Source organism: Myxocyprinus asiaticus, chromosome 38 (assembly GCF_019703515.2).
Source record: "Myxocyprinus asiaticus isolate MX2 ecotype Aquarium Trade chromosome 38, UBuf_Myxa_2, whole genome shotgun sequence".
NCBI classification, from domain to species: Eukaryota; Metazoa; Chordata; class Actinopteri; order Cypriniformes; family Catostomidae; genus Myxocyprinus; species Myxocyprinus asiaticus.
In genome coordinates this window covers 41,570,264-41,594,544 of record NC_059381.1, presented here as the reverse complement: position 1 = coordinate 41,594,544, position 24,281 = coordinate 41,570,264, and the positions used below count along the sequence as shown (strand labels likewise).

At 39.5% G+C, this 24,281-nt stretch overlaps 1 protein-coding gene across 3 annotated transcripts in view; it reads right to left on the bottom strand.

Annotated features, from left to right (window-relative positions):
- Window positions 1-571: 571 nt before the first annotated feature.
- The window catches only part of LOC127429121 (protein transport protein Sec24A-like), a 53,879-nt gene continuing 30,169 nt past the window's right edge, over window positions 572-24,281 (bottom strand). For 2 of the 3 annotated variants that reach the window (XM_051677938.1, XM_051677939.1), the window contains exons 12-22: window positions 19,870-20,076; window positions 19,170-19,293; window positions 17,595-17,753; window positions 16,729-16,902; window positions 16,533-16,643; window positions 15,834-16,009; window positions 15,059-15,196; window positions 5,260-5,364; window positions 5,078-5,170; window positions 4,499-4,602; window positions 572-1,974 (exon numbers count right to left, since the gene is read on the bottom strand). In XM_051677938.1, coding sequence (XP_051533898.1) covers window positions 1,860-1,974; window positions 4,499-4,602; window positions 5,078-5,170; window positions 5,260-5,364; window positions 15,059-15,196; window positions 15,834-16,009; window positions 16,533-16,643; window positions 16,729-16,902; window positions 17,595-17,753; window positions 19,170-19,293; window positions 19,870-20,076 — 1,506 coding nt within the window. In that variant the 3' untranslated portion in view covers window positions 572-1,859. The remainder of the gene's footprint in view (window positions 1,975-4,498; window positions 4,603-5,077; window positions 5,171-5,259; window positions 5,365-15,058; window positions 15,197-15,833; window positions 16,010-16,532; window positions 16,644-16,728; window positions 16,903-17,594; window positions 17,754-19,169; window positions 19,294-19,869; window positions 20,077-24,281) is intronic. The other variant, XM_051677940.1, reaches the window with a different exon arrangement.

The following is a 24,281-nucleotide window of genomic DNA, read 5'->3' as shown; positions in this document are numbered from 1 at the left end:
TTTGTATTGAGATCAGTTTTCCCGGCTGAACACTGGCACAAGCAGCAGGAGTGTGTGGTTGTGGCTTTGTAAACTAAAACCTACTGGCTATTTAAATGTAAATGACTGAATCCACTGTACAGAACAGCATATTTCCCAGATTGGTATACAGTAATCTTCCCCGTCAGGCAAGGATTTATCAGAAACATTTCACTGGGGCTCGGGGCTCTACACCCCTGGTATGGTCCAGTTAGCCCCAGCTGGTACAATAATTTTTCCTTTTCTTTGAAAACGTATTAAGGCCTTACTTGCATAAGTAAACACTTCTTCAGTCATAGCAAGCGTTAAGGTGGTTTTGAAATGCTCTTATTTAGGTAATCAAGGTCTGTACAGTAGCATCCTAATGTAAACATTTAGATCGCAATTTTAGTTGATGCTTATTGTATTTATGGTGCTTATTGTCTTTTTCAAGGCCCAGTTTAGCAAATGTTATGCATTCTCTTGCAAACAGCAAACAGTTGAGAATATTAATGCAAATCAGGCAAAACTGTGATGCTTACAAACAAACCAAAGCACTGATAAGACAACTGTATTCATGGAGCAGCTGTTCAGCACAGCTCATAAGAGATGAACTCTTTAATGATTCAAACCTTTCAGAAAGTTTACATGTATAAACGGTTGACAATTTACAAATAATTTCACAAAACTCAATTGTTTTGTGTGCTAAAATGAGCCAAACTATTGCAGCAGAAACAAGTGGATTTAACAAATAAATTTGACTGATTTATGGACTAGATTATCGGACAATGTTTTTTTTGCAAATATCAAGATTCTTTTTTTTGTGGCAACCTTAATTAGGTTACCTTCATTCATAACTATTTCTAAAAGTAAATATCTTGAAAAAGTAAATAACGTAAATATTATTTGCAGAGAAAGCTGAATAAACATTCTTCTTTAGGCTTAAACATTCCAAAACACACGGATCCCATTTTATGAAAGATAAGATTTATATGCCAACTATTCCTCCTCAGTCATATGCAGTTGATCATCTTGCCCAAAGCATCGTAAATGTCTTCCATTACCAACAACAAAACACCTTTTAAAAGTCCCAGTCATTTTATTTTTTTAATATCATATTATCTGAATAATGCTCATACTAAAATCAACCATCTTTTCAGTATAATGTAGGTTTATCAATATACATGTTTATCATAAAGATCACAATGTCGAGTTTCTGAATTGTCCCGTGTCCTATTCAAACATTACATACTTACAAAGTATTTCTTTAAACAGCTTTTCCAATAAGAAGACTTCCATTTAAGGCAAATATTGAATTAAACTGAACTGTGATTCTCATAAATTAAAACAACTTAAAGAAACAAACTTTAAATCTTAACAGACAAAAGTGTGAGACAATGAATTGTGAATGTCACTAATTATAGGCTGAAGAAATTGCTTTCCCTACATTTTAGTATTTTAGTAAAAGGCAATAAATTAGAAATGATTCAATCACCTAAAGAACTGTGTAGAGACTATAGTCGGACACAATGCTAATGACTTCAATAAAACCTGATCTTTGAATATGAAATTACTGCATTAAACTTTCATGTGTCACTGGTGTGTCCGCTCTAGTCCCAGAGAGCAAGCAACAGTCCTGCACAGAACCTTTAGTGTGAGACACAGACGACTTTATTGTGCGACTGCATTCGGTATGCAACACAGTCAATTCACATGAATATGCCAGATAAACAATCAGTGAGTGCAGGCTTTATTTGATTTCATGTCATCTCTCATTCCTCAGTGAAAGCAACACGGGGCCGTCAGCGCTGGACTCGAGTGCGTTTCCTCTCATGAATACTGCTGTGGTGTGTCAGGACTGCTCATTTGGAGACCTGCTGCTGCAGGTGAAGCAGGAACTCGTAGTAGGAGAGCGCAGATTCCGTGCGATCCTCAATCATGTTCTGCATGAACTCGGCCTTGAGTTCACTCTCATCTCTGTCAATCAACACATGTTTGTCATGGTCAACAGGACTGAGAAACTAAATTCACATTTATACCTTTAATATTACCAAAATTCTAAATAAAGTCAGCAGAAAATTGATGTTGTTTCCTTAGTCCACAAGAGGGCGCATAGAATACATATAAACCATAAAGCACCATGTTATATTCCTGGATGTTAAAAAAGGAGCATTCCATTTTAAAGTGCATAAAATGTAAAAAAATAAATAAATAAAAAGATTGTTGATTCATACACTCAAACATTAATTAAAAAGAAAACGAGAGGGGGGAAACACTTCCATAGACAGATCTATGTTAACATGGTGTTGCTCAGAGTGCCACAGTACTACCGCAGACTCAAGCTTCATAATAACAGCGATTCCACAGTATTTTTCATTCATTACAGTTGTATGTACAGTACCAATATTCCCAGATAGTAGTGGTATTCACCTGGACAAGGTGGTGAAGTGGCTCAGACTCTGAGCCCAGGGGCTGTTCAAACAGATGGAACACAACAGAACGCGAGGATCTCGAGGGGCACATTTCCAAATTGAACTCATTTCCTTACAAAAAGTTTTAAAACCCAATGCTTAATCAGAGAAACACTGATAGAGAGCCAAATACCTCCACCTAAGGGGCCATTTACAACAACACTTTTGCAACCATCCAGTTTACCACATTTGTTTTTCTATGTAAACATGCGCTAACACCGTTGATCGTTTCGCCACATTTCATTTTTAATTTAGTATCTTGTGCAGGAGCACTGTTTTTTTTTAGACGTTGATCAAGTTAAAAAGAACTTCAACCTTTAAACGCGCATCTTGAGACACCTGCGTTTGTTTAAACTGTATTTGTTGCGCTGCATCTAGACTTTTTTAGTGCAAGAATGCGATTGGTCATCCTCAGCGCTTGGCACACATCCAAAATTCAACTGCACAGTTTTAGCATTCAAATGTAAATTTTTATCTTAAATTCTATGAATATTCAAATTTAGAATTTTAATTGTACACTGACATATCTATGGTCATGTACAACAATGCTCGACATCTCAAACACCAGCTCTGTTGGCACAGGAATACTACACAGTATACACAGCATTAGGGATGCAAGTTCTTTAAACTGATCACTGACCATTATTAAATCGGCTGCTGAACGTTAACCAACAAACCTTAAATCAAACAAGTTACCCAACTAGGGAAAAAATTTGATCAATGATTTGGACCATGGCATGATTGTTGATGCCAGGTGGGCTGGTTTGAGTATTTCTGTAACTGCTGATCTCCTGGGATTTACATGCACAACAGTCTCTAGGGTTTACTCCGAATGGTACCAAAAACAAAAAACATCCAGCAAGCGGCAGTTCTGTGGATGGAAACGCCTTGTTGATGAGAGAGGTCAACAGAGAATGACCAGACTGGTTCAAGCTGATAAAGTCTACGGTAACTCAAATAACCATTCTGTACAATTGTAGTGAGCAGAATAGCATCTCAGAATGCACAACATGTCGAACCTTGAGGCGGATGGACTACAACACCAGAAGACCACGTTGGATTCCACTTCTATCAGCCTAGAACAGAAAACTGAGGCTGCAGTGGACCTACCATCTGTGTACCTCAGCAGAAATCTAGATTTGTCAGACCAGGCTATGTTTTTCCAGTCTTTAACTGTCCAGTTTTGGTGAGCCTGTGCCCACTGCAGCCTCAGTTTTCTGTTCTTGGCTGACAGAAGTGGAACCCAACGTGGTCTTCTGGTGTTGTAGCCCATCCGCCTCAAGGTTTGACGTGTTGTGCATTCTGAGATGCTATGCTATGATTTCTCTCATTCTCTTACAAGAGATTTCAAAATAATGAATCAGCTAAAAAAAAAAAAAAAAAAAAAAAAACATTTCATTCGTGAAGATGACATGGTCTGATGTGAATTGTGAGATCAACCTAAAGTTCAGTAGTACAGTTCAGTATTGTCGGACATCAAATCATCTGCTGTGAATCTTTTACCAATTCTGACTGACACTGCTTTAAAACTGAAGTATGTAATTTCTGCGCCACCAAACGGAATTGCAAAAAAATAAAAAATTAATTCCATACAAATTTCTGAATATGCCACCCATAGATACAGTCGGCATATTCCATCTGCACTATTTTTTAATTGTTTTTCTATGTACACATGTCTCAGACGGAGGTCTTTGGTCGTTAACGTCTTGCACCATGAGCATCGTGTTTTTTAAACACTGTGTCAAGTTCCAACAATTCTCTAAAAATAAAGTAAACGTGTCCTGGTTTTAGCTGTTAGGCTAACTGACTTTTTGCTTTGAAATGAAATAGCCTTAATGTCCTTCTAGATATCGTCTCTGGTATCGTTTGCACAGAAGGAATGCAGTTTCTTTGCCACTGCATGCTGATTTGCCAATACTTTTATTCCAGACTTTCAGCAAATCAGCTTACAATGTATCTAGTTGTCATGACAATAAATGTGCTCTCTGTCCTCTACCATAAATGCATGTTGACATTAGTAAGAGTCTGACCTGATGATATGCAGGATGGGGTAAAATGGCCGCTGTTCTCTAAGCCAATCAATGAAAGCTCGGATTCTGGAAGATTCTGCTGTGTCCAACTCCGGAAGCTGCTTCTGGAACAACACAAACACTTTAACATTCCAGACCTACATATTGAGCTTTACATACAATCATTTCAATAACAGGGTTCCCACACACTACAAATTCCCATAACCGTTTAAAAATAATCATGAAGAGATTTCTGTGGTGGTTATCCATTTGTATGTCACTTGAAATGAATAGAATTAAAAGATGAATATCTAGGCAATGAATTTGTAGTGCAGAAGTGTATATTCCCTATTGAAATTTCCATGGCTTTAGAGATTTTATTAATTGCTTTTCCAAGCCTGGAAATTACAATTTAAAAATTCCCTGATAATTTCAGGTTTTCCATGACCGTCAGAACCCTACAAAATAACAAATAAATACACACTAATTACAGATTTTCCATTTCCACTAAATTCGCAACAAAAGTTTATTTTTTCTGATATGAACAAGTTTATATTGTTCCACAAAAAGCAGACAATGAAGATCTAAAGTAAATTTTACCATGTTTTGAGGAAGAGCAACGTAACTTTGTACTCCCAGCACTTGCGTGAGGAAAGATGGGTTGCAATTTCTTCCGATCCAGAGATACAGGGCCTGAAAGAGCACAGATCACAATGATATTATATGAGGATGCGAGACCGAATCAAAAAGAGATGTTCATGTGATGGTTGTGCTACACTCACTATGCCATGATCCATGAGGAATGCTCCATCTCTGCTCAGCTTCTCCACAGACAGCTGCAGCACTCTCGGCTGAGGGATGGTGCGCTCATTGATGTTCAACGCCCCCTGTGGACCACAGGACAAACATATAGATTATATAGCTCAGGGATCAGCAAGCTATGGAGGGGTAATCACTGGCACGCCAGCAACGGCGAGAGAGGAGTAGACTATTTTATGTGTATAAATTCTGCACCAGCATTCCAATCTACATCTTCATGTTTGTTTGTTTCTTTCATTTTTTACGCCATGCCAGCTTCTATGGCTATATTCATGGCGGGAGCCAGGTATAGTTATTTAAAAATAGAGTTAAATAAGGTGTTTAAGATTCATTTTTCCTAAAAACCTTAAAACTAAATTTGGATTCACTTGATTAAAAACCTTCTCAAAAGTATCAACTGAATAATCCAGGTTCCTCAGATGTGTAGAGGTCTGACAGTTCAGTAAAATATGTTTAATGGATAGTGGGTTCTGACAAGATGAGCACTTTGGTAAATCTTCTCCTGATAGTAAAAATTGGTGTGCGAGTCTTGTATGTCCTATCCGGCATCGTGTATAAATGACTTGATCCCAGCGATTATTAAAATGGAACACGTCTTGTTCCAACAACAAGATTTATTTCCCGTAATTTGTTGTTTAAAAATTGACCCGACTCCGACTGCCATTTGTTTTTGATATATACATTCAGAGTTGGTTTCAGATCTGTGGAAGGTATAGGGCATTTTACTGGTTCAGTAGAAAGTGCTTCTCTGGCAGCTCTGTCTGCTTGTTCATTACCGGAGATTCATGAGTGTCCAGGTACCCAGCAGAAAATAATATTAAAACTCTTTGCTTCAAGAGATGACTATTTGATTAAAATCTTCACGACTGTTAGGTGATCAGTTTTAGTAGCTTCCAATGCTTCAAGACATGATTTTGAATCAGTTATTATTAAAAAAAACTGAACTTTGGTCAGGGATGCGGATACCCTGACACAGTTGGTTTGTTGCAAGAGCTGCTGCCACTTTATTTCCAGATTTCGATCCATCTGTGTATATTGGGGTATGTTGTGGGTATACTGCTCTTATGTCCAGAAATTGTTGATGGAAATCATTCGGATGCGTTTTTGATTTTTGGTTCCTTGTTAAATCCAGATGGATTTTAGGCTTTTTGAGATCCCATGGAGGAATTTTGCAGAAATGTGTCTGTTCCAAACTGTTTAGATCCACTTTCAGATTCTCCAGGTGGGTTTTTATACGTAGGCCAAATGGACGAATGAAACATGTTTTTTTTTCCATATACTATTGAATGCTAAAGTGTGAAAATTGCTGAATAGGCTGGGTTTTCTTTATTTGTTTTAAGTTCGGTTGCATATTGTAAGGTCAACTTTAGGCGTCTGATTTCCAAGGAAGGTTCATTGGCTTCCGCATAGAGACTTTGGATTGGTGATGTTCTGTAGCCTCCCAAAGCTAGTTGTATACCTTGGTGGTGTACAGTGTCCAAAAGTCATATATATGACTTCCTAGCTGATCCATAAATGATACTTCCATAGTCCAGCTTTGAGCGTACCATGGTTCTGTACAAGTTCATGAGAGTTGAGCTGTCTGGTCCCCATTTGGTTTTAGATAAAACCTTTAAAAAAAATTTTTTTTAGTGATTTAATGTGAGGAATAAAAGACAGTTTGTTGTCAAAAGTGATACCAAGAAACCTGTTCTCTTTAACAACTTTAATGGGGACTCCATCCATAAACGGCTCTGGTTCATTGTGTAGCGAACGAAGCCGACAGAAATGCATACAGATGGTTTTTGTTTGTGAGAACTTGAAACCGTTCTGTGTTGACCAGGAGTGCATTTTGTTTATCTACAATTGGATTTTTCACTCGATAGTATTCATGTACTTGCTCTTGTAGCAAATGCAGATATCATCTAAATATAAACTACAGAGGACATCAGAACCAATGACTTTTGCAATGCTATTTATTTTAATACTGAAGAGGGTTACTGATAGTACCCGGACTCAGTTATTATTATTCTTGGGGATTTTAACAAAGCAAATCTCACACGTGAACTGCCCAAATACAAACAGCACATTACATGCCCCACCAGAGACAGAAATATACTGGATCACTGCTACACAACAATAAAAGGATGCATATTGCTCTGTCCCTAGAGCAGCTTTGGGATTCTCTGATCACCGTCTGGTTCATCTTCTTCCAACCTACAGGCAGAAATTCAAATCAACCAAGCCAGTAGTAAGGACTGTAAAGAGATGGACCAATGAAGCAGAGTGGGAACTACAAGCCTGCTTTGATTGCATGGATTGGAGTGTTTTTGAGGCTGCAGCCACAGACCTGGACGAGCTCACAGATATTGTTACATCATATATCAGTTTCTGTGAGGATATGTGCATTCCTACTAGGACTTATTTAAAGTTTAACAACGACAAACCGTGGTTTACAGCAGAGCTCATGCAGCTTCGTCAGGCCAAAGAGGATGCATACAGGGGTGGGGATAAAGTCTTGTACAATCAGGCCAGGAACACACTGAACAAGGAAATCAGAATGGCTAAAAGAAGATACTCTGAGAAGCTGAAAAACAAGTTTTCAGCTAACGACCCTGCATCAGTGTGGAGTGGCATGAAACAACTCCCAAATTACAGGACTCCTACCCCCAACCCTGTGGAGAACCAACAACTGGCTGATGACCTGAATGTGCTCTACTGCAGATTTGAAAGGCCCAATCTCACACCCCACACCCACTCTGACCTTCACTTCACACAAACACAAACACTTCCTGCAACCCCCCTCCTGCTACTCAACCTGCACTTAAGATCTGTGAAGATGATGTGAGCCACGTCTTTCGGAAACAAAAGACGAGGAAAGCTTCAGGTCCAGATGGCGTCTCACCAGCGTGTTTTCGATCCTGTGCTAACCAGCTGGCCCCCATCTTCACACAGATCTTCAATAGATCACTGGAGCAGTGTGAAGTCCCATGCTGCTTCAAATGCTCAATCATTATTCCTGCCACAAAGAAACCAAAAATCACAGGACTTAATGACTACAGACCTGTTGCCCTGACGTCTGTGGTCATAATCATTTGAGAGACCGGTGTTGGCCCACCTGAAGAACATCACTGGACCCTTTCTAGATCCCCTTCAATTTGCTAAGAGCAAACAGGTCTGTGGATGATGCAGTCAACATAGGATTGCATCATATCCTGCAACATCTGGACAGACCAGGGACATATGCAAGGATCCTTTTTGTGGACTTCAGTTCAGCTTTCAACACCATCATCCCAGCTATACTCCAGAATAAATTACACCAACTCTCTGTTCCCATGTCTATCTGTCAGTGGATTACCAGCTTTCTGACGGACAGGCAGCAGCTTGTGAGACAGGGGAAACTCACTTCCAGCACCTGTACAATCAGCACTGGTGCCCCCCAGGGATGTGTGCTCTCCCAACTACTCTTCTCCCTCTACACCAATGACTGCATCGCCAAGGACCCCTCTATGAAGCTCCTGAAGTTTGCAGAGGACACCACTGTCATCGGCCTCATCCGAGATGACGATGAGTCTGCATACAGAAGGGAGGTTGAACAGCTGGCTGTCTGGTGCAGTCAAAACAACCTTGAGCTGAACACGCCATGATGGTGGACTTTAGGAGGAACACCCCAACACTGACCCCCCTCACCATTCTAAACAGCACTGTGGCAGCAGTGGAGTCATTCAGGTTCCTGGGGACTACCATCTCACAAGACCTGAAGTGGGAGACACACATTGACTCCATTGTGAAAAAGGCCCAGCAGAGGTTGTACTTCCTTTGCCAGTTGAGGAAATTCAACCTGCCACAGGTGCTGCTGATACAGTTTTACTCAGCAGTCATTGAGTCTGTCCTCTGCACTTCAATAACTGTCTGGTTTGGTTCAGCTACAAAATCAGACATCAGAAGACTACAAAGGACAGGTCGGACTGCTGAGAGGATTATTGGTTGCCCCCTGCCCCCCTTTCAAGAACTATACACTTCCAGAGTGAGGAAAAAGGCTGGGAAAATCACTCTGGACCCCACTCACCCTGCCCATTACCTTTTTGAACTGTTGCCTTCTGGCCGACGCTTCAGAGCTCTGAGCACCAGAACCGTCAGGCACAGGAACAGTTTTTTCCCCTCAGGCTATCCATATCATGAACAGTTAAATTGACCCATTGAGCAATAACTATTTGCAATACACAGCTTAGTCTTTTTTACATTTATCCAAACACATCCAACCTCTTCTGCCATTTCATTCCTCTGGGAAAAACAAAAACAAACAAACAAACAAACAACATTTGCACTGTACATAACAGATAACAGATTTGTATTAGATTGCACTACGTATGTGTATGTATGTATGTGTGTATGTACGTATGTGTATAACTATTTTATTTTTTATTATTATCTATGTCTTGCTGCTGTTTTTGTATTGTTGTACACTGGATGCTCCTGTCACCAAGACAAATTCCTTGTATGCGTATGCATACTTGGCAATAAAGCTGATTCTGATTCTGATAGGATATTTCCTTGAGGTACTCCAAGTCCTTGTTTATGTAGGTTAGACAAGGTGTTTGCTATTTTAACTCTAAAAAGTCTGTTCGATAAAAAACTTTCAATGAAGATTGGCAGTCGACCTCTAAAATTCATTTGGTGCAGATCCTTTAAAATTCCATGTTTCCATGTCATGTCATAGGCTTTCTCCAAATCAAAGAAGACAGCTATAACGTGTACTTTTCTGGTAAAGGCGTCACAAATATAGCTTTCAAGACAAATAAGGTGATCTGTAGTGCTTCGACCTTTCCTGAAACCACATTGGGCGTTACTTATGTGGTGTTTAGATTCCAGTATCCAGACCAGGCGATCATTGAACATCTTCTCCATTGTTTTGCATAAACAACTGGTTAAAGCTATAGGGCGGTAGTTTATGGGGTTAGGACCGTTGTTTTTTCCCATCATTTTCCGTATCAGGTTCCATATTTTCTATGATGGAGTACTTGTCATGCTGGAAACAAATCTTCTCCAGCTTTCCTTTTTTACTTAATTTATAATTCTTCTTGCTCATGCTCTACTCACCTTGAGTTTGATAAGATTTTCAGTTGATGGATTTCTGAAGAACAGTCTTTCAGTTTTTTTTCCTCTCTTTTATAGCTTCCTAACATGTATCATCAAACCATGGAAGTCGTCTATGTTTTATATTTAAAGATGTTCTTGGGATTGTATCATTAGCTATAGATATGAGCGTTTCAGTGAAATTCTGCATAGCATCTGGGCTGTCTTCTGGAAACTGTGTCAGTTTCTCATGACAGACGGTTTGAAATTGATACCAATTTTCTTTTTTAATTTGCCATCTTTGTACATTTGTTTCTTCCTTTCTGCCTTTGATGGTTACAATGATTGGGAAATGATCACTTCCACAGAGGTCATGCCAAACTTTCCATGATAGGTCTGAAAATAATTCAGGCTGACAAATTATTAGGTCGATTGCAGAGTACATTCCATGTCCTGGATGTAAATAGGTATTCAATCCATTATTTAAAAGATAAAAGGTGTGGTTATCTATAAAATCTTCAATCTTCTTTCCTTTTGTGTTACAGTGATTACTGCCCCACAGTGTTATGACTATTAAAATCTCCCATGAGAATAAAAGGAGATGGGAGCTGAACGATAAGGTGATCTAGGTCCATGTATGTCAAGTTCAAATTTGGAGGAATGTAGATCAAGACGACTGTAATGGTGTTCTGAAAAGTCAGGCGTACTGCTATTGCCTGTAGGTTGCTATTAATATATATATATGACTATGGATCACATCTTTTTTCATTAAAATGGTTGTACCACCGCTTGTCACTGGGACCGAAAGTGTTAAAACTTGTAAAAATTTTAAAAGAGAGAGTACCATCTGGTGGTAATTGTGTTTCTTGAAGACATATGGCTAGAGGGTTAATAATTGCAGTTAGACGCTGCAGCGCCGTAAAATTTGCCCTGATACCACGACAGTTCCATTGGATAACACAATTTTCAATTACCTATTAGGAAGAATAGGGACAGTTTTCTTGGTTCTGCCTTTAGGGGATGGACTTCTACTATGGTATTCATTCTCTTTCATTTCCACATCTTTTGTTTGTTTCATCTTTGAGGCTTCGTCTTGGGATACTTTTGATTGTGAAGAACTTGCCTTACCATTGTTTTTATCTGCCTTTTGGTTTCCTGTTATTGAGTTCTGACTGGAGTGAATGTGATTTAGAAGAGTTTTGCTCTGGGTTCCTGTGTTCTTCATCTTTGGAGGAATATTACTATGGTTAACGGTTTGGGGTTTGTCTTTATGCATCCAGGTGATATCTGTCTGGCAGTCTATTGTTCTCACAGCTTTTTTTGCAACAGAGGTGAAGGTTTTATTCAGCGTAAAAACAGGGACGACATCCACCATTTTCTTTACTTCGAGGTAACTGATTCTCTTAGTACACCTGATCTTCTGTATTTCCTTTTCTTTGATCCACATGGGACACTGTTTTGATGCAGTTGAATGGTCACCTGAGCAATTACATCATTTTTATGGTTTTTCACAGCTCCCTTTGTCGTGGCCTACCTCCCCAGGGTTACAACAGGTTTGTTGTTGCAGCCATTAGATCCATGGCCGTACTTTTGACAGTTTAAACACCGCAGAGGGTTGGGTACAAATAAGTCCACTGGAACACTTAAGTATCCAATTTGAAGTTTTTCTGGGATTAGCGGTTTATTAAAGGTGAGGATGTATGTACCAGTTTTAATCGTTCACTCTTCTCTCTTGATTATTATTCTTTTAACGTTCATTACTCCTTGGGTCTTGAGCTCACGCGTTATTTCTTCTTCATCCACATCATCCAGCTCTCTAGTTCGGATTACTCCTTTACTGTAGTTCAAAGTTGGATGAGGAGATGTCTTTATTTGAACTCAAGCTAACATGCTGGCCTGTAGTAGATTTTCAGCATTAGCCTTTTTACTGCATTCCACAAGAATCTGTCCAGATCGTAGTTTTTTCACTTCCTTTACTGTTCCCGCTATTCCTGCAATAACTTTTTGTATAGCGAAAGGGGAAAGCTTGACGATTGGAGAATCTGGAGCAGCAGCTTCTATGATGATGAATTTTGGCAAGTCATCATTATTCGGCACAAGATTATGTCTATTTTCTGAGGTATTGTTGGTATCCAGGTCCAAGAAACATTTTTTTGAGGTGTGTTTTGTAGCCATGTTTTGGGTTTTTAGTTTCGTCATCTCTGCTCCCAACCCACTTTGGAGCCCAAAAGTAAGGGATGCACAGCGCCGCAGATCTCCAGCAGATTATGCATCAGGTATACAGGGATGATATACTCGAGCAAAATGAGCTACAAAGTTGCTCAATTTACTTGATTGACCCTTAGCCAACACCTACTGGGAATCTAAGAGATATCTGATGTTCAGCTATCAGAGTATTCCCAGGGAATGTCTTGACCAGCCGATTGATTGGATCGAGCCATTCCAACCTCCCGCCAAGGTGAAGTAGGAGCCAAAGTACCGTGCTGAAATAGTGGAAGCCGCAGCAAACCACATTTCTCAGGGACCAGGATCTCTTCCTCCACTGACATGGGTCGCAACTCACAGCAAACGAGTCGTCTTTTTCCTTATTTCTTATAACGGAAATGGGATAAGGATCTATTTTACTCCAGGTCTTTACAGAGTGATTTTTTTTTGCTGTAACCCTAGCAGGGGGGGCTTGAGGGTTGTTCTCTCTTGCCCAAGGAGACGACCCTAGCACTACAGAAGGAAGGAGCTTGCCACTGTTCTTTTACAGGCTACCATCATAAAGATGGGTCCCGAGCCGTACCCGTACATCCTGATGTAATCCTTCCTCATGATCACGCAATGTGTTTTCATGAGCTGAATGGAAGACTAAACAAAAAGTTAAAATGTGACGAGACCGCAGTATACCCAACAGCCTCATGCAGTGCATGCAAACCATTCACGCAATACGAGCCAGCAGCGCTTCACTTTCGGTTAATCGTGTGAGTAAACGCGCCCGCTTTGCTTCGGTCAGTCTGCGCGGATGACAGCCTACATTCCGTGTTTCATTTGTTTCTTTTTGCTTTCAGAACAACACGTCATGTAATAAGGAAAACACCACTATTAATCCTTGAGATTTCCAACCCAGCATACAAGTACTCTCACCTTAAACCATAGTCACACTCAAAATTACATTAAACGATTAAAAGAGAAAACAACCCCACATCATGGGGTTCAAAAATCTATTCAAAATATAAATTAAACCTGGAAATAACGTTTAAGGAATTTGCAAGTGCGATTCACAGAAAGGGGCTAAATAGTTTATCGGCTTGTGATGCCTGAATGGCTTGCACACGCAGCGCGAGTCTCATCACACTTTAGTGTTTAGCATCCCATTCAGCTGATGAAAACACACTGTGTGATCATGAGGAATTACATCAAGATGTAGATTGGAATGCTGGTGCTAAAAACTTCTTATAAATAAAATAGCCTGCTCCTCTCTCGCTGTTGCTTGTGTACTAGTGATTACCCCTCTGCCGTCGGCACAGGCATCGACCAGGAAAATAAAAAATGGCACTCCATGTCAAAAAGGTTGCCGACCCCTCATAGCTTATAGATGAAATATCAAACTACAACTGCAGTCCAGGCAAATGGACCAGCACAGGTACCAAGAAGAATTGGGGATTCAGGAATACCATTTTTTTTTTAATCGAATAGAAGTACAGATACTTTCTTTTTGGTACTTGCTAATTTTCATGCTAGAACTTTTATCGAGATAAGCATTTCAAGACATTCTTCAATAAAGAGTTCTAAGCCTTGAACCAAACCAACCAGCTCCCAGATGATTCACATTACAAATTTTGATTCAAAGCAGGAGTGTATGAAAATTGGCAAAGACAAATGTAGACTGTACACTTTATTTATTATTTTAAGAGGGAATTTAACTGAATTAAGTAAATCAAAAACAAAAATACAATATAAAACTACTGACTTAATTCATTTAGAAGTTTACTGCAAAATGTGCAGATATATAAATATATATATACAAATATATACATATATATGTGGCCAGTCACTGCACAGCTCATTTGAGTAACTTCTCTGATTTTTGTGCTTCCTCTGTGAAACACAAAATGAGATGAAGATAGAGTCTATCCCTTTAACAATGTCAGAGCTCATGACTTGCATGTCTTAAAAGGTTTATATGTTATCATATATGTTATCAATAAAAATCAAGAATGTGACTGTTGGGGCCTGGGTAGCTCATCGAGTATTGACGCTGACTACTACCCCTGGAGTCGTGAGTTTGAATCCAGGGTATGCTGAGTGACTCCAGCCAGGTCTCCTAAGCAACCAAATTAGCCCAGTTGCTAGGGAGGGTAGAGTCACATGGGGTAACCTCCTCGTGGTCACGATTAGTGGTTCTTGCTCTCAATGGGACGAGTGGCAAGTTGTGTGTGGATCGCGGAGAGTAGCATGAGCCTCCACATGCTGTGAGTCTCCGCGGTGTCATGCACAACGAGTCACGTGATAAGATGCGCGGATTGACTGTCTCAGAAGCGGAGGCAACTGAGACTTGTCCTCCGCCACCCGGATTGAGGTGAGTAACCGTGCCACCATGAGGACCTATTAAGTAGTGGGAATTGGGCATTCCAAATTGGGAGAAAAGGGGATAAAAATTAGAAAAAAAAAAAAAAAAAGAATGTGACTGTTGTGCTCTATTGCCATGGCACATGTCCTCACCTCATCTGTCAGGTTATCCATGCGGTACAGGGCTGGATGCACCATGAGCATTAGGTACGCCAGTGGCTGGTACTTCAACTGACACATGGCAAACACACGCTCATCCAGTCGGGTGCTGGTGCCTGTGCAAAACGCTTTCTGAAATGAGGAGGAGCATATTTAATACTTTAATATGAGAGAACGTTTTGTAACCATATGCAGCTGTGAGGGTACATGAGTAGGGCACGCATGTAAACGTAAATGTTCGAGCAGTGCAACTATGTAAGAGTACTATGTTCTAGTAGTGTGACTATGTAAAAATACATATTTGATATTACAGACATTACAGCATCATTTCCTGTTATAGCATAATTTAATGTTAAGCTGCTTTGAAACGATGCGTTGTGAAAGGCGCTATACAAATAAAAATGACTTGACTAACCGTACATGTTCAAGTAGTATGATTGTGTAAGAGTACATGCTTGAGTAGGGTATGTAAACAAACATGTTTGAGAGGGCCAGAATGTAAACGTACATGTTTAATTAGAACGAGTATGTTAGTTAGTTTGTTTGTTTGCGAATTAACGCAGTGCCAGCTTCCGTGGCTATTTTCATGTCAACAAACAAGTTAAAATACAATAAAAGGTATAGTGATTAAAAATCGAAATAAGGTTAAGACCTATTTTTGCTAAAAACTGATTCAGGCCTGACTTTGTTAATAATCTTTCCAAAAGTGTCAAATAAAATATAAAATATTAGCTGAATAAAACAATATCAGGACATTATGTAAACATACATGTTTGAGTAGGGCGAGAATGTAGAGTGGGAACAGGCGCAGACAGGCGGGGGCGAGCAGTCCAGGCTGTTGTATGGTCAGCACTGATGTGCAGTAAGATGTCAGGGAGTCGATGGCTGCGTTTGTCAAAGCGTCTCGAGCGTCACTCAGACTGGCGCTTACTGAACGATCAACCGCTAAACACGAGCAGTTGCAAAACAAACAAAAAAAACACATCAGCATCAACATACTGTGGACAGAGGTCAGAATTATGAGTGTATGTCCAATGCAAATAAGTGCATTTTAAGTCTCATTGCTGTAACACTATCATGAAAAACATCCTCTCCAAACACACTGAGATTTAGTATTGGAATATATCATCTTTTTCACACCAAATATAGTACAATGGCATTGGAAAAGTATATATAATTTTGTTGCCCAGCCAGAAATAGACTGAATCTGCCCATTACCACAAGTATGAAGCATTTTAGCAGAATTGGACCTTGTGCCTTGCCCAGAATACTCCCATTCACTGCACTGTTTCAAAAGGTCTAACAAAGAATGTGATCATTTCATTTCCTGTTAAATAAATCACATAAATTAAATGTCACCCCCACCACTAAAAAAGTCTTGTCGGATCTGCAGGAATATTATCAATGTCAGCAGCGGACATAAACTGAATGTGGTCAGTAACGTGTATTGCTGAGATGTTGTTGGTACCCATGCTCGCGAGCAGAGCAGTGATGGCCTGAACATCAGCACCAGCGAAGATGTCTGACAGAGAGCTGACCACCGGCAAACACAGCGTGTGCACGCGAATCCGCCTCTCGCCTGAAACACAACAACAGCAGGGTGATGATCACATGACCGCAGCTCATATGAGAAGGAACGGTGATGTATTCTGATGCTTATGTACCTTTGCTGGAGGTGTAGAGCAGAGCGGCCTGGAACGACACCACCTGCATGTCCAGAAGATTCTCCTCGATTGACATCTGAACGGCAAAGCCAGCGTCAGGATTCACATTCGGCAAAGACAACAGATCTGTCGACCGAACGAAGAAGTTGCCGTGGAAAGTGTGTATGGACAGACCTATAGAAGGATACAGACATTTAGCGATAAAACTTTTTCAAGGATGCTTGTACGTAGGGCTGTCGAGATTATGAAATTTAGCTGATGTTTAATTGTCAAACATATAATTGTGATTATGGCTTTCACGATTGCAGTAACTGCCATTAAAATTGTCATACTTCTTAAGGCGTTTGAGTGCTTCATACACCTTAAATCATTCATTCATATTTAAATCATAAAATACATCAGATATCCCTAATTTATTATAAGGCTTTTAAAATGATATTTAAAATATCAAAAATAACTCTCTCTCTTTTTGGTCAACTTTTGTCCTGATTCTTTTTGCAGTTACACTATTTTATTCTATTCTATTCTATTATTAAGCTATAGTTCAATATTTCTGTCCTAAATTCTTCACTTTGACATGTTATTTTAAGGCTCTCCGATTAAATCCCTGAGCTCTTTTATTTGCATGAGATTGTGTTTCCTCATTTGATCATCTCCACAGATATAGAATAAGCAGACGTCTCCTGCTTTGTGTCACTGCGTGAATGAACCCGCAATGACCGAGAACAGTTGCAATTTCAAGATCATTAAATGAAACTGCAATCAGAGCGCTTTGCGTTCACTAACAAAATCTTCCTGTTTTTGCCGGGAGTTTGGCACAAACCTACACATCCGACACATTAAAGAATTTATAGCTGTTGTCAGACCTTTAGTGCAGCGTATCCTCATGACAGCCTCAAAGCCGATCTTGCGTGTCAGATATCTCTTGAGATCTTTCTGGAAGCGTTCTGTCTGTGAAGGGTTGTGATGACTGTGATACGACGGGTAATAATACACACTTCCTGCCGAGTATCTGGATATACAACCTACAGGAGAGACACAAAACAAGAGTGAAAGAGAGTCATCATCAGATTTTCCTTCGGCTATGCCTTTTTTTTTTTTTTGCTCTGATTTAGCTGTTACACGTGAATGTTCGAGGTCTGTAGTAAACCCCTCAGATCACCGACACCATTTTTAACCATGGTTCAAATTTAAGGGGTATTTGGGGCAAATTTACCCCAGCAATTTAAAATGTGAGAGAAGATGCCGCTTAAGTCATCTGTCATTATTCTGTGCATATATAGTTATATAGATATCACAAAGTTCAGTGCCTCTGCTGATATCAAATACCTGATGGATTATTGGAATGTGGAACCAACATGGAGCACTATTTGATTTAAATTAGATTTTTTTTTTTTAAATAAATCAATTTGAGAATTTACACTCTATTTACTTTACTTTCACTGTATGGAAAACAAAATACTTAATAAAAGATGGCTTGAAAGTGAATGGTGACCAAGATTCTGCCTAACATCAAGAAAGTAATAGGGGTTTAGAACGACATGAGGGTGAGTGAATAATTTTTGGGTGAACTATCTCTTTAAGAATGACTAATTGTTTACCTCAGGGATTCTCAACGAGTTTCGCTTCAGGACCCAGTGACCAAACTGTACCAAAATTGTTCTTTGTACAAAAGTTCATAAAAATGTCCTTAAAATCAATCAGTGAAATGTATTTGATGATTCATTTTGATGTGTTCAGATTGTGTCTTTTGATAAACTCAAGCTTGTCTTTATAGTTTCCATGTTTTCATGCCCTTGGCAGCCAATAATTCACTGTGGTCGACATAAACCATGTTTCTCCTCCCTGGGAGTGGTGGTGGTGGCGTAGTGGACTAAAGCACTGAACTGGTAAGCAGAAGGTTGTTGGTTCAATCCCCACAGCCACCACCATTGTGTCCTTGAGCAAGACACTTAACTCCAGGTTGCTCCAGGGGGACTGTCCCTGTAATAAGGGCACTGTAAGTCGCTTTGGATAAAAGCGTCTGCCAAATGCATAAATGTAAATGAATCTGTATCTAATGTAGTCTGGGTGGCATTTTCTTTGACCTTGTTCAGTTCTGTTGATGGTTTTTGAGGATGAGGGCATGTGACACAACCTGTCCATGTTGACATCTGTCTAATTTGACGAGCTTCTACCAAGTGACTAATGAATTTGTTCCAAAGTACTATAGAGTTTAATTGGACACAATGCCTTTAATGTCAACAAAAGATATGGGAAGCGCTGATAAGTCCGTTTAATTTACTGTGGTAACTATAAATGTCCGTATGGTTAGTTGGAGCCAGTGTTTTTTCCCCTGCTGTCCGTGACCTGTGGTCAGAGCAGACCTGCGACCCGACAGTTGAGAAGCACTGGTTCAGACACAATGTTTAGTTTTGCAGAGGAAGTTGTGTGTGACTGACCCAGAGAGGCAAGATCACAGTACTGAGCACTCAACAGGAAGAGATCCACAGCGATCTGGTGACCGGAGCAGTCCAGAGCCAGTTTCTTATAGAAATCAGTCGCAGGAGACAGATGCTGGACATCCTGACAGTACATATGCACAACAGTCAACACAAGTCAAGACATTTTAAAGGTAGAGAAGAGAATTATTTAAATGGAGAAATCAAGCAATCAACCTCATCTGCCTTGATTTTTAAAGATAAAACTGTTGTTGATGGTAACTGTCAGAACTTCCTCCCCAGTTTATTAAAGCATCTTCTGTGTTTTACAGAAGAATGTCATACAGGAACAACATGAGGGTGAGTAAATGATTTTGCTAATTTGACAGGATTTCTCATTTTGCATAAACTATCCCTTTAAATAAAAAGAAATAAAAGATTCCATACATGTTCATAATGCATATGATGTATCTAATGATTATTTAGTTATTATTGGGTATAAAAAGCAGAAAATATAACAATTAAAAGTGGTTCAGCATATCAGACACTCAATCCGTATATGTCTTTAAAAACACTCTCAGTTGATAACTGGAAAATGGTCATTAAACACAAAATTATGACCATATTTGTTGCACAAAGCAACAATATAAGTGGACATTGTCATTCTATCACGGACTAATTTATTAAACAAGAAAAGAATGTAAAGCTGTAGTTGTGAAACCTTTGAAGCAGCTCTTTGACTGGGCTCTTCTCTGGGCTTCAGCGATCCGGTGCCCACCGCTGGCAGTTGAGTCTGGAACACTGACACTCGTCCTCCGGTGGGCGACAGTAATTTAAACGCACCCTGCAGCGCTGGACCCAAAGCTGACTGAGTCTCCATCGTCTTGCTGAACATCTGTGGCAAACTCCTCAACAGATCCTGCACCAACTACAACACACACACACACACACACACATTTATGTATCTTAATACAACACTTAATTTTGCTTCTCTAATCCGATTGACTAAGCCACATATTTAGCATAACACCACCAGGACGCAAAACTGTTTGTATCGCTCGCTTGCCTGTATTCACGGCGTTCCAGACCAGAGTATGTGAGCACTGTGGTTTGGACAAGGGATGGGGAGTGGAGTAACATGATATTAACTGGTATATATATATATATATATATATATATATATATAAACTCAGCAAAAAAAGAAACGTCCTCTCACTTTCAACTGCTTTTATTTTCAGCAAACTTAACATGTGTAAATATTTGTATGAAAATAAAAAGATTCAACAACTCAGACATAAACTTAGTGTGACTAACAGAAATGGAATAATGTGTCTCTGAACAAAGGGGGGGTCAAAATCAAAAGTAACAGTCAGTATCTGGTGTGGCCACCAGCTGCATTAAGTACTGCAGTGCATCTCCTCCTCATGGACTGCACCAGATTTGCCAGTTCTTGCTGTGAGATGTTACCCCACTCTTCCACCAAGGCACTTGCAAGTTCCCAGGCATTTCTGGGTGGAATGGCCCTAGCCCTCACCCTCCGATCCAACAGGTCCCAGACGTGCTCAATGGGATTGAGATCCGGGCTCTTCGCTGGCCATGGCAGAACACTGACATTCCTGTCTTGCAGGAAATCATGCACAGAACGAGCAGTATGGCTGGTGGCATTGTCATGCTGGAGGGTCATGTCAGGATGAGCCTGCAGGAAGGGTACCACATGAGGGAGGAGGATGTCTTCCCTGTAACGCACAGCGTTGAGATTGCCTGCAATGACAACAAGCTCAGTCCGATGATGCTGTGACACACCGACCCCAGACCATGATGGACCCTCCACCTCCAAATCAATCCCGTTCCAGAGTACAGGCCTCAGTGTGACGCTCATTCCTTCGATGATAAACGGGAGTCTGACCATCACCCCTGGTGAGACAAAACCATGACTCATCAGTGAAGAGCACTTTTTTGCCAGTCCTGTCTGGTCCAGCGAAGGTGGGTTTGTGCCCATAGGCGACGTTGTTGCCAGTGATGTCTAGTAAGGACCTGCCTTACAACAGGCCTACAAGCCCTCAGTCCAGCCTCTCTCAGCCTATTGCAGACAGTCTGAGCACTGATGGGGGGATTGTGCGTTCCTGGTGTAACTCGGGCAGTTGTTGTTGCCATACTGTACCTGTCGCGCAGGTGTGATATTCGGATGTACCGATCCTGTGCAGGTGTTGTTACACATGGTCTGCCACTGCAAGGACGATCATCTGTCCTTCCTGTTTTCCTGTAGCGCTGTCTTAGGCGTCTCACTGTACGGACACTGCAATTTATTGCCCTGGCCATATCTGCAGTCCTCATGCCTCCATGCAGCATGCCTAAGGCAAGTTCATGCAGATGAGTAGGGACCCTGGGCATCTTTCTTTTGGTGTTTTTCCAGAGTCAGTAGAAAGGTCTCTTTAGTGTCCTAAGTTTTTATAACTGTGACCCTAATTGCCTACCGTCTGTAAGCTGTTAGTGTCTTAATGACCGTTCCACAGGTGCATGTTCATTAATTGTTTATGGTTCATTGAACAAGCATGGAAAACATTGTTTAAACTAGTGCCCGATCGGTATATCGGTATCGGCGTATATTTTATCGATATGCACCGATATGAAGAACATTTTCAGAACATAATGCAGAAAACAATGCTTTAGAACTGGTGTCATAGCGTAGTTTGTCCAGCAGAGCGCACTCCAACTCTGTTTACAGAGCTGAACTGACGGTGGCTCTGCAGTCAGGGCAGAGTTCAACGGTAAGTTGTTAACTAGTTTGTGAAATACATACTGGAAAGTTAATAAACAATGACCCCATCATTTTCCCTTTTCAATATAACTAATATAATGTTAACCTTGTCCCTGACAACCATGTCACTCATGTCTGTTTGCTGTTAGCCAGCTATAGTTTGTCAGTGCAGTCAGTAATGTAGCAGATTGAAAGGTAAAGATCAGAGCATCTTTTTGCAGCTCAACAGACAACGGTGCGGTGGTGGATTGTGTCTGTTGAGTGTTGATTTCACACTATGTTATTACCTAGTTGGTGAGACACAATGCTGGAAAGTAAAATAAACAATGTCCATCTTTTACTCTCTGTGACAACGAGCTTATAGCTTACTAGCTAATCACGTAGCTACTTTCATTGTTGTCAGCTGAGTGGACGCTAATGTGTAAACATGTATTCATCAAACTGTTTTGTTCAGGATTCACAATTTGGTACCCCCTTCAACCGAACAATTCCAGTCATTGCATTTATAAAATGTAATATTTAAAAGTCTGGTTTTCCACCGTTGAAAGTTTCCCCTGAACTTGTATAGCAGAATACAGTGTAACACCGCTGCCGCTGTTTATCTCTTGACTCATCAGTATTAATATAGTCAGCATTTGACAGTACTGATGTTTATTTAGCTATTTATTTGATTTTTATTTATTCTTATTTAAAATGGTCAGCATTTGACTGATCCTAAACAGTACTGATGTTTATTTAGCTATTTATTTGATTTTTATTTATTCTTTATTTTAATGGTCAGCAACTGATACTGAACATAGAGTACTGATGTTTATTAAGCCATTTATTGTATTTTTATTTATTCTTTATTTTCTCAGTGTTCATTTCTAGAATTTGTTGACAATGAATAATAATAATGTGAAATATTCTTTGATAAAAATATTTAAGAAAGCAACCTTCTGAGTACCTTTGCATAGTTATATCAGCGCAAAATCTGTGAAAAACCCACACAGAAAAGGTCTGTTTTCATTCCAGGTCAAAAATTAACTATATCGGTAATCAGTGAATTTTCCCTCTCTAAAATCGGTATCGGTCTCAAAAATCCCATATCGGTCGGGCTCTAGTTTAAACCCTTTACAATAAAGATCTGTAAAGTTATTTTAATTTTTACAAAATTATCTTGAAAATACAGTGTCCTGAAAAAGGGACGTTTCTTTTTTTATATACACACATACACACACAACTTTAAAAAAATGTCAAGTGGTGTAACCATCAAATAAAATGTATTAAAATCATTTCCTTGCACCATGAATACATGAGTGTACACTTAACCTTCAATTAACTTATTCATAAAAAAAAATAAATAATAAAAAAAAAAAAAAAAAACATTTTCAAGGTAAGAAATATTTTTCACAAATGTCATGAATGCTGGACTTTTAACAATAAACAAGACTGAAACACACCGGGGACTCTTATTTTGAAATGTCAGATACTTGGCTCTGTTGTAATGCTCTATAATTAAGTATGTACCAAACTAAGCTTTTTTTTTATAGCCTATTAGGGTTGCGAGGTATACTGGTACTACCGAAATATAAAAAATATCGAAATACCAAAAAATGTAAAATGATACGATATCATCTTGTTGATACACACACACAGGCATGCACACACACACAGTCATGCACACGAACACACACACATACGCAACACACACTACTAATACTTGATTTTCATGCAGTGTGTCCTATAGTATCCATCTGCAGAGCCACAGATCAGTGTGTTGAGTGTATAAACGGCTGCGAACTCTCAAATGAACTCTTTCTCCATTGCAGCTCGGAGATTTCATAGTTGAAAAGTATAATATTTTCATTTGATTAAAGCTGTACCGTATATATTTGATTAAACAATATTTGATCATACCATTTAATTAAAACATTTAACATGGAATCCAGAAAAATTAAAACAGAAAAGGCATAATTTGTATCTATAAGACTTTATGCATTTCTTTTATACAAGTAATTGTCTTTATATTTAGTTTTTCTATTTGTTGCCTATGTAGAGTAAGTATCGATACCGAGGTACCAGGGCTGGTATCGTACCGAAGCCAAAATTTTGGTATTGGAGCAACCCTATAGCCTATATAGTCACCAGATGAGGTTTAATGAGGAATAAGGTTTATTATTATTCACAAGATATGAAGTTGGAGACATGATGTGCACATTTCTATATAGCTGCATTTATCTTGTCATGCCCTTGCTTCAATTTAGAACACTTGATTTATCTAATAAAAAAACAAAACAAGTATGCATTGAAGTGAGAATAAAAATATGGATGAATATTATTAATGATGACAGATTTAGATACAGCAAATCCCCATGAGATGTCAGTGATTGTTT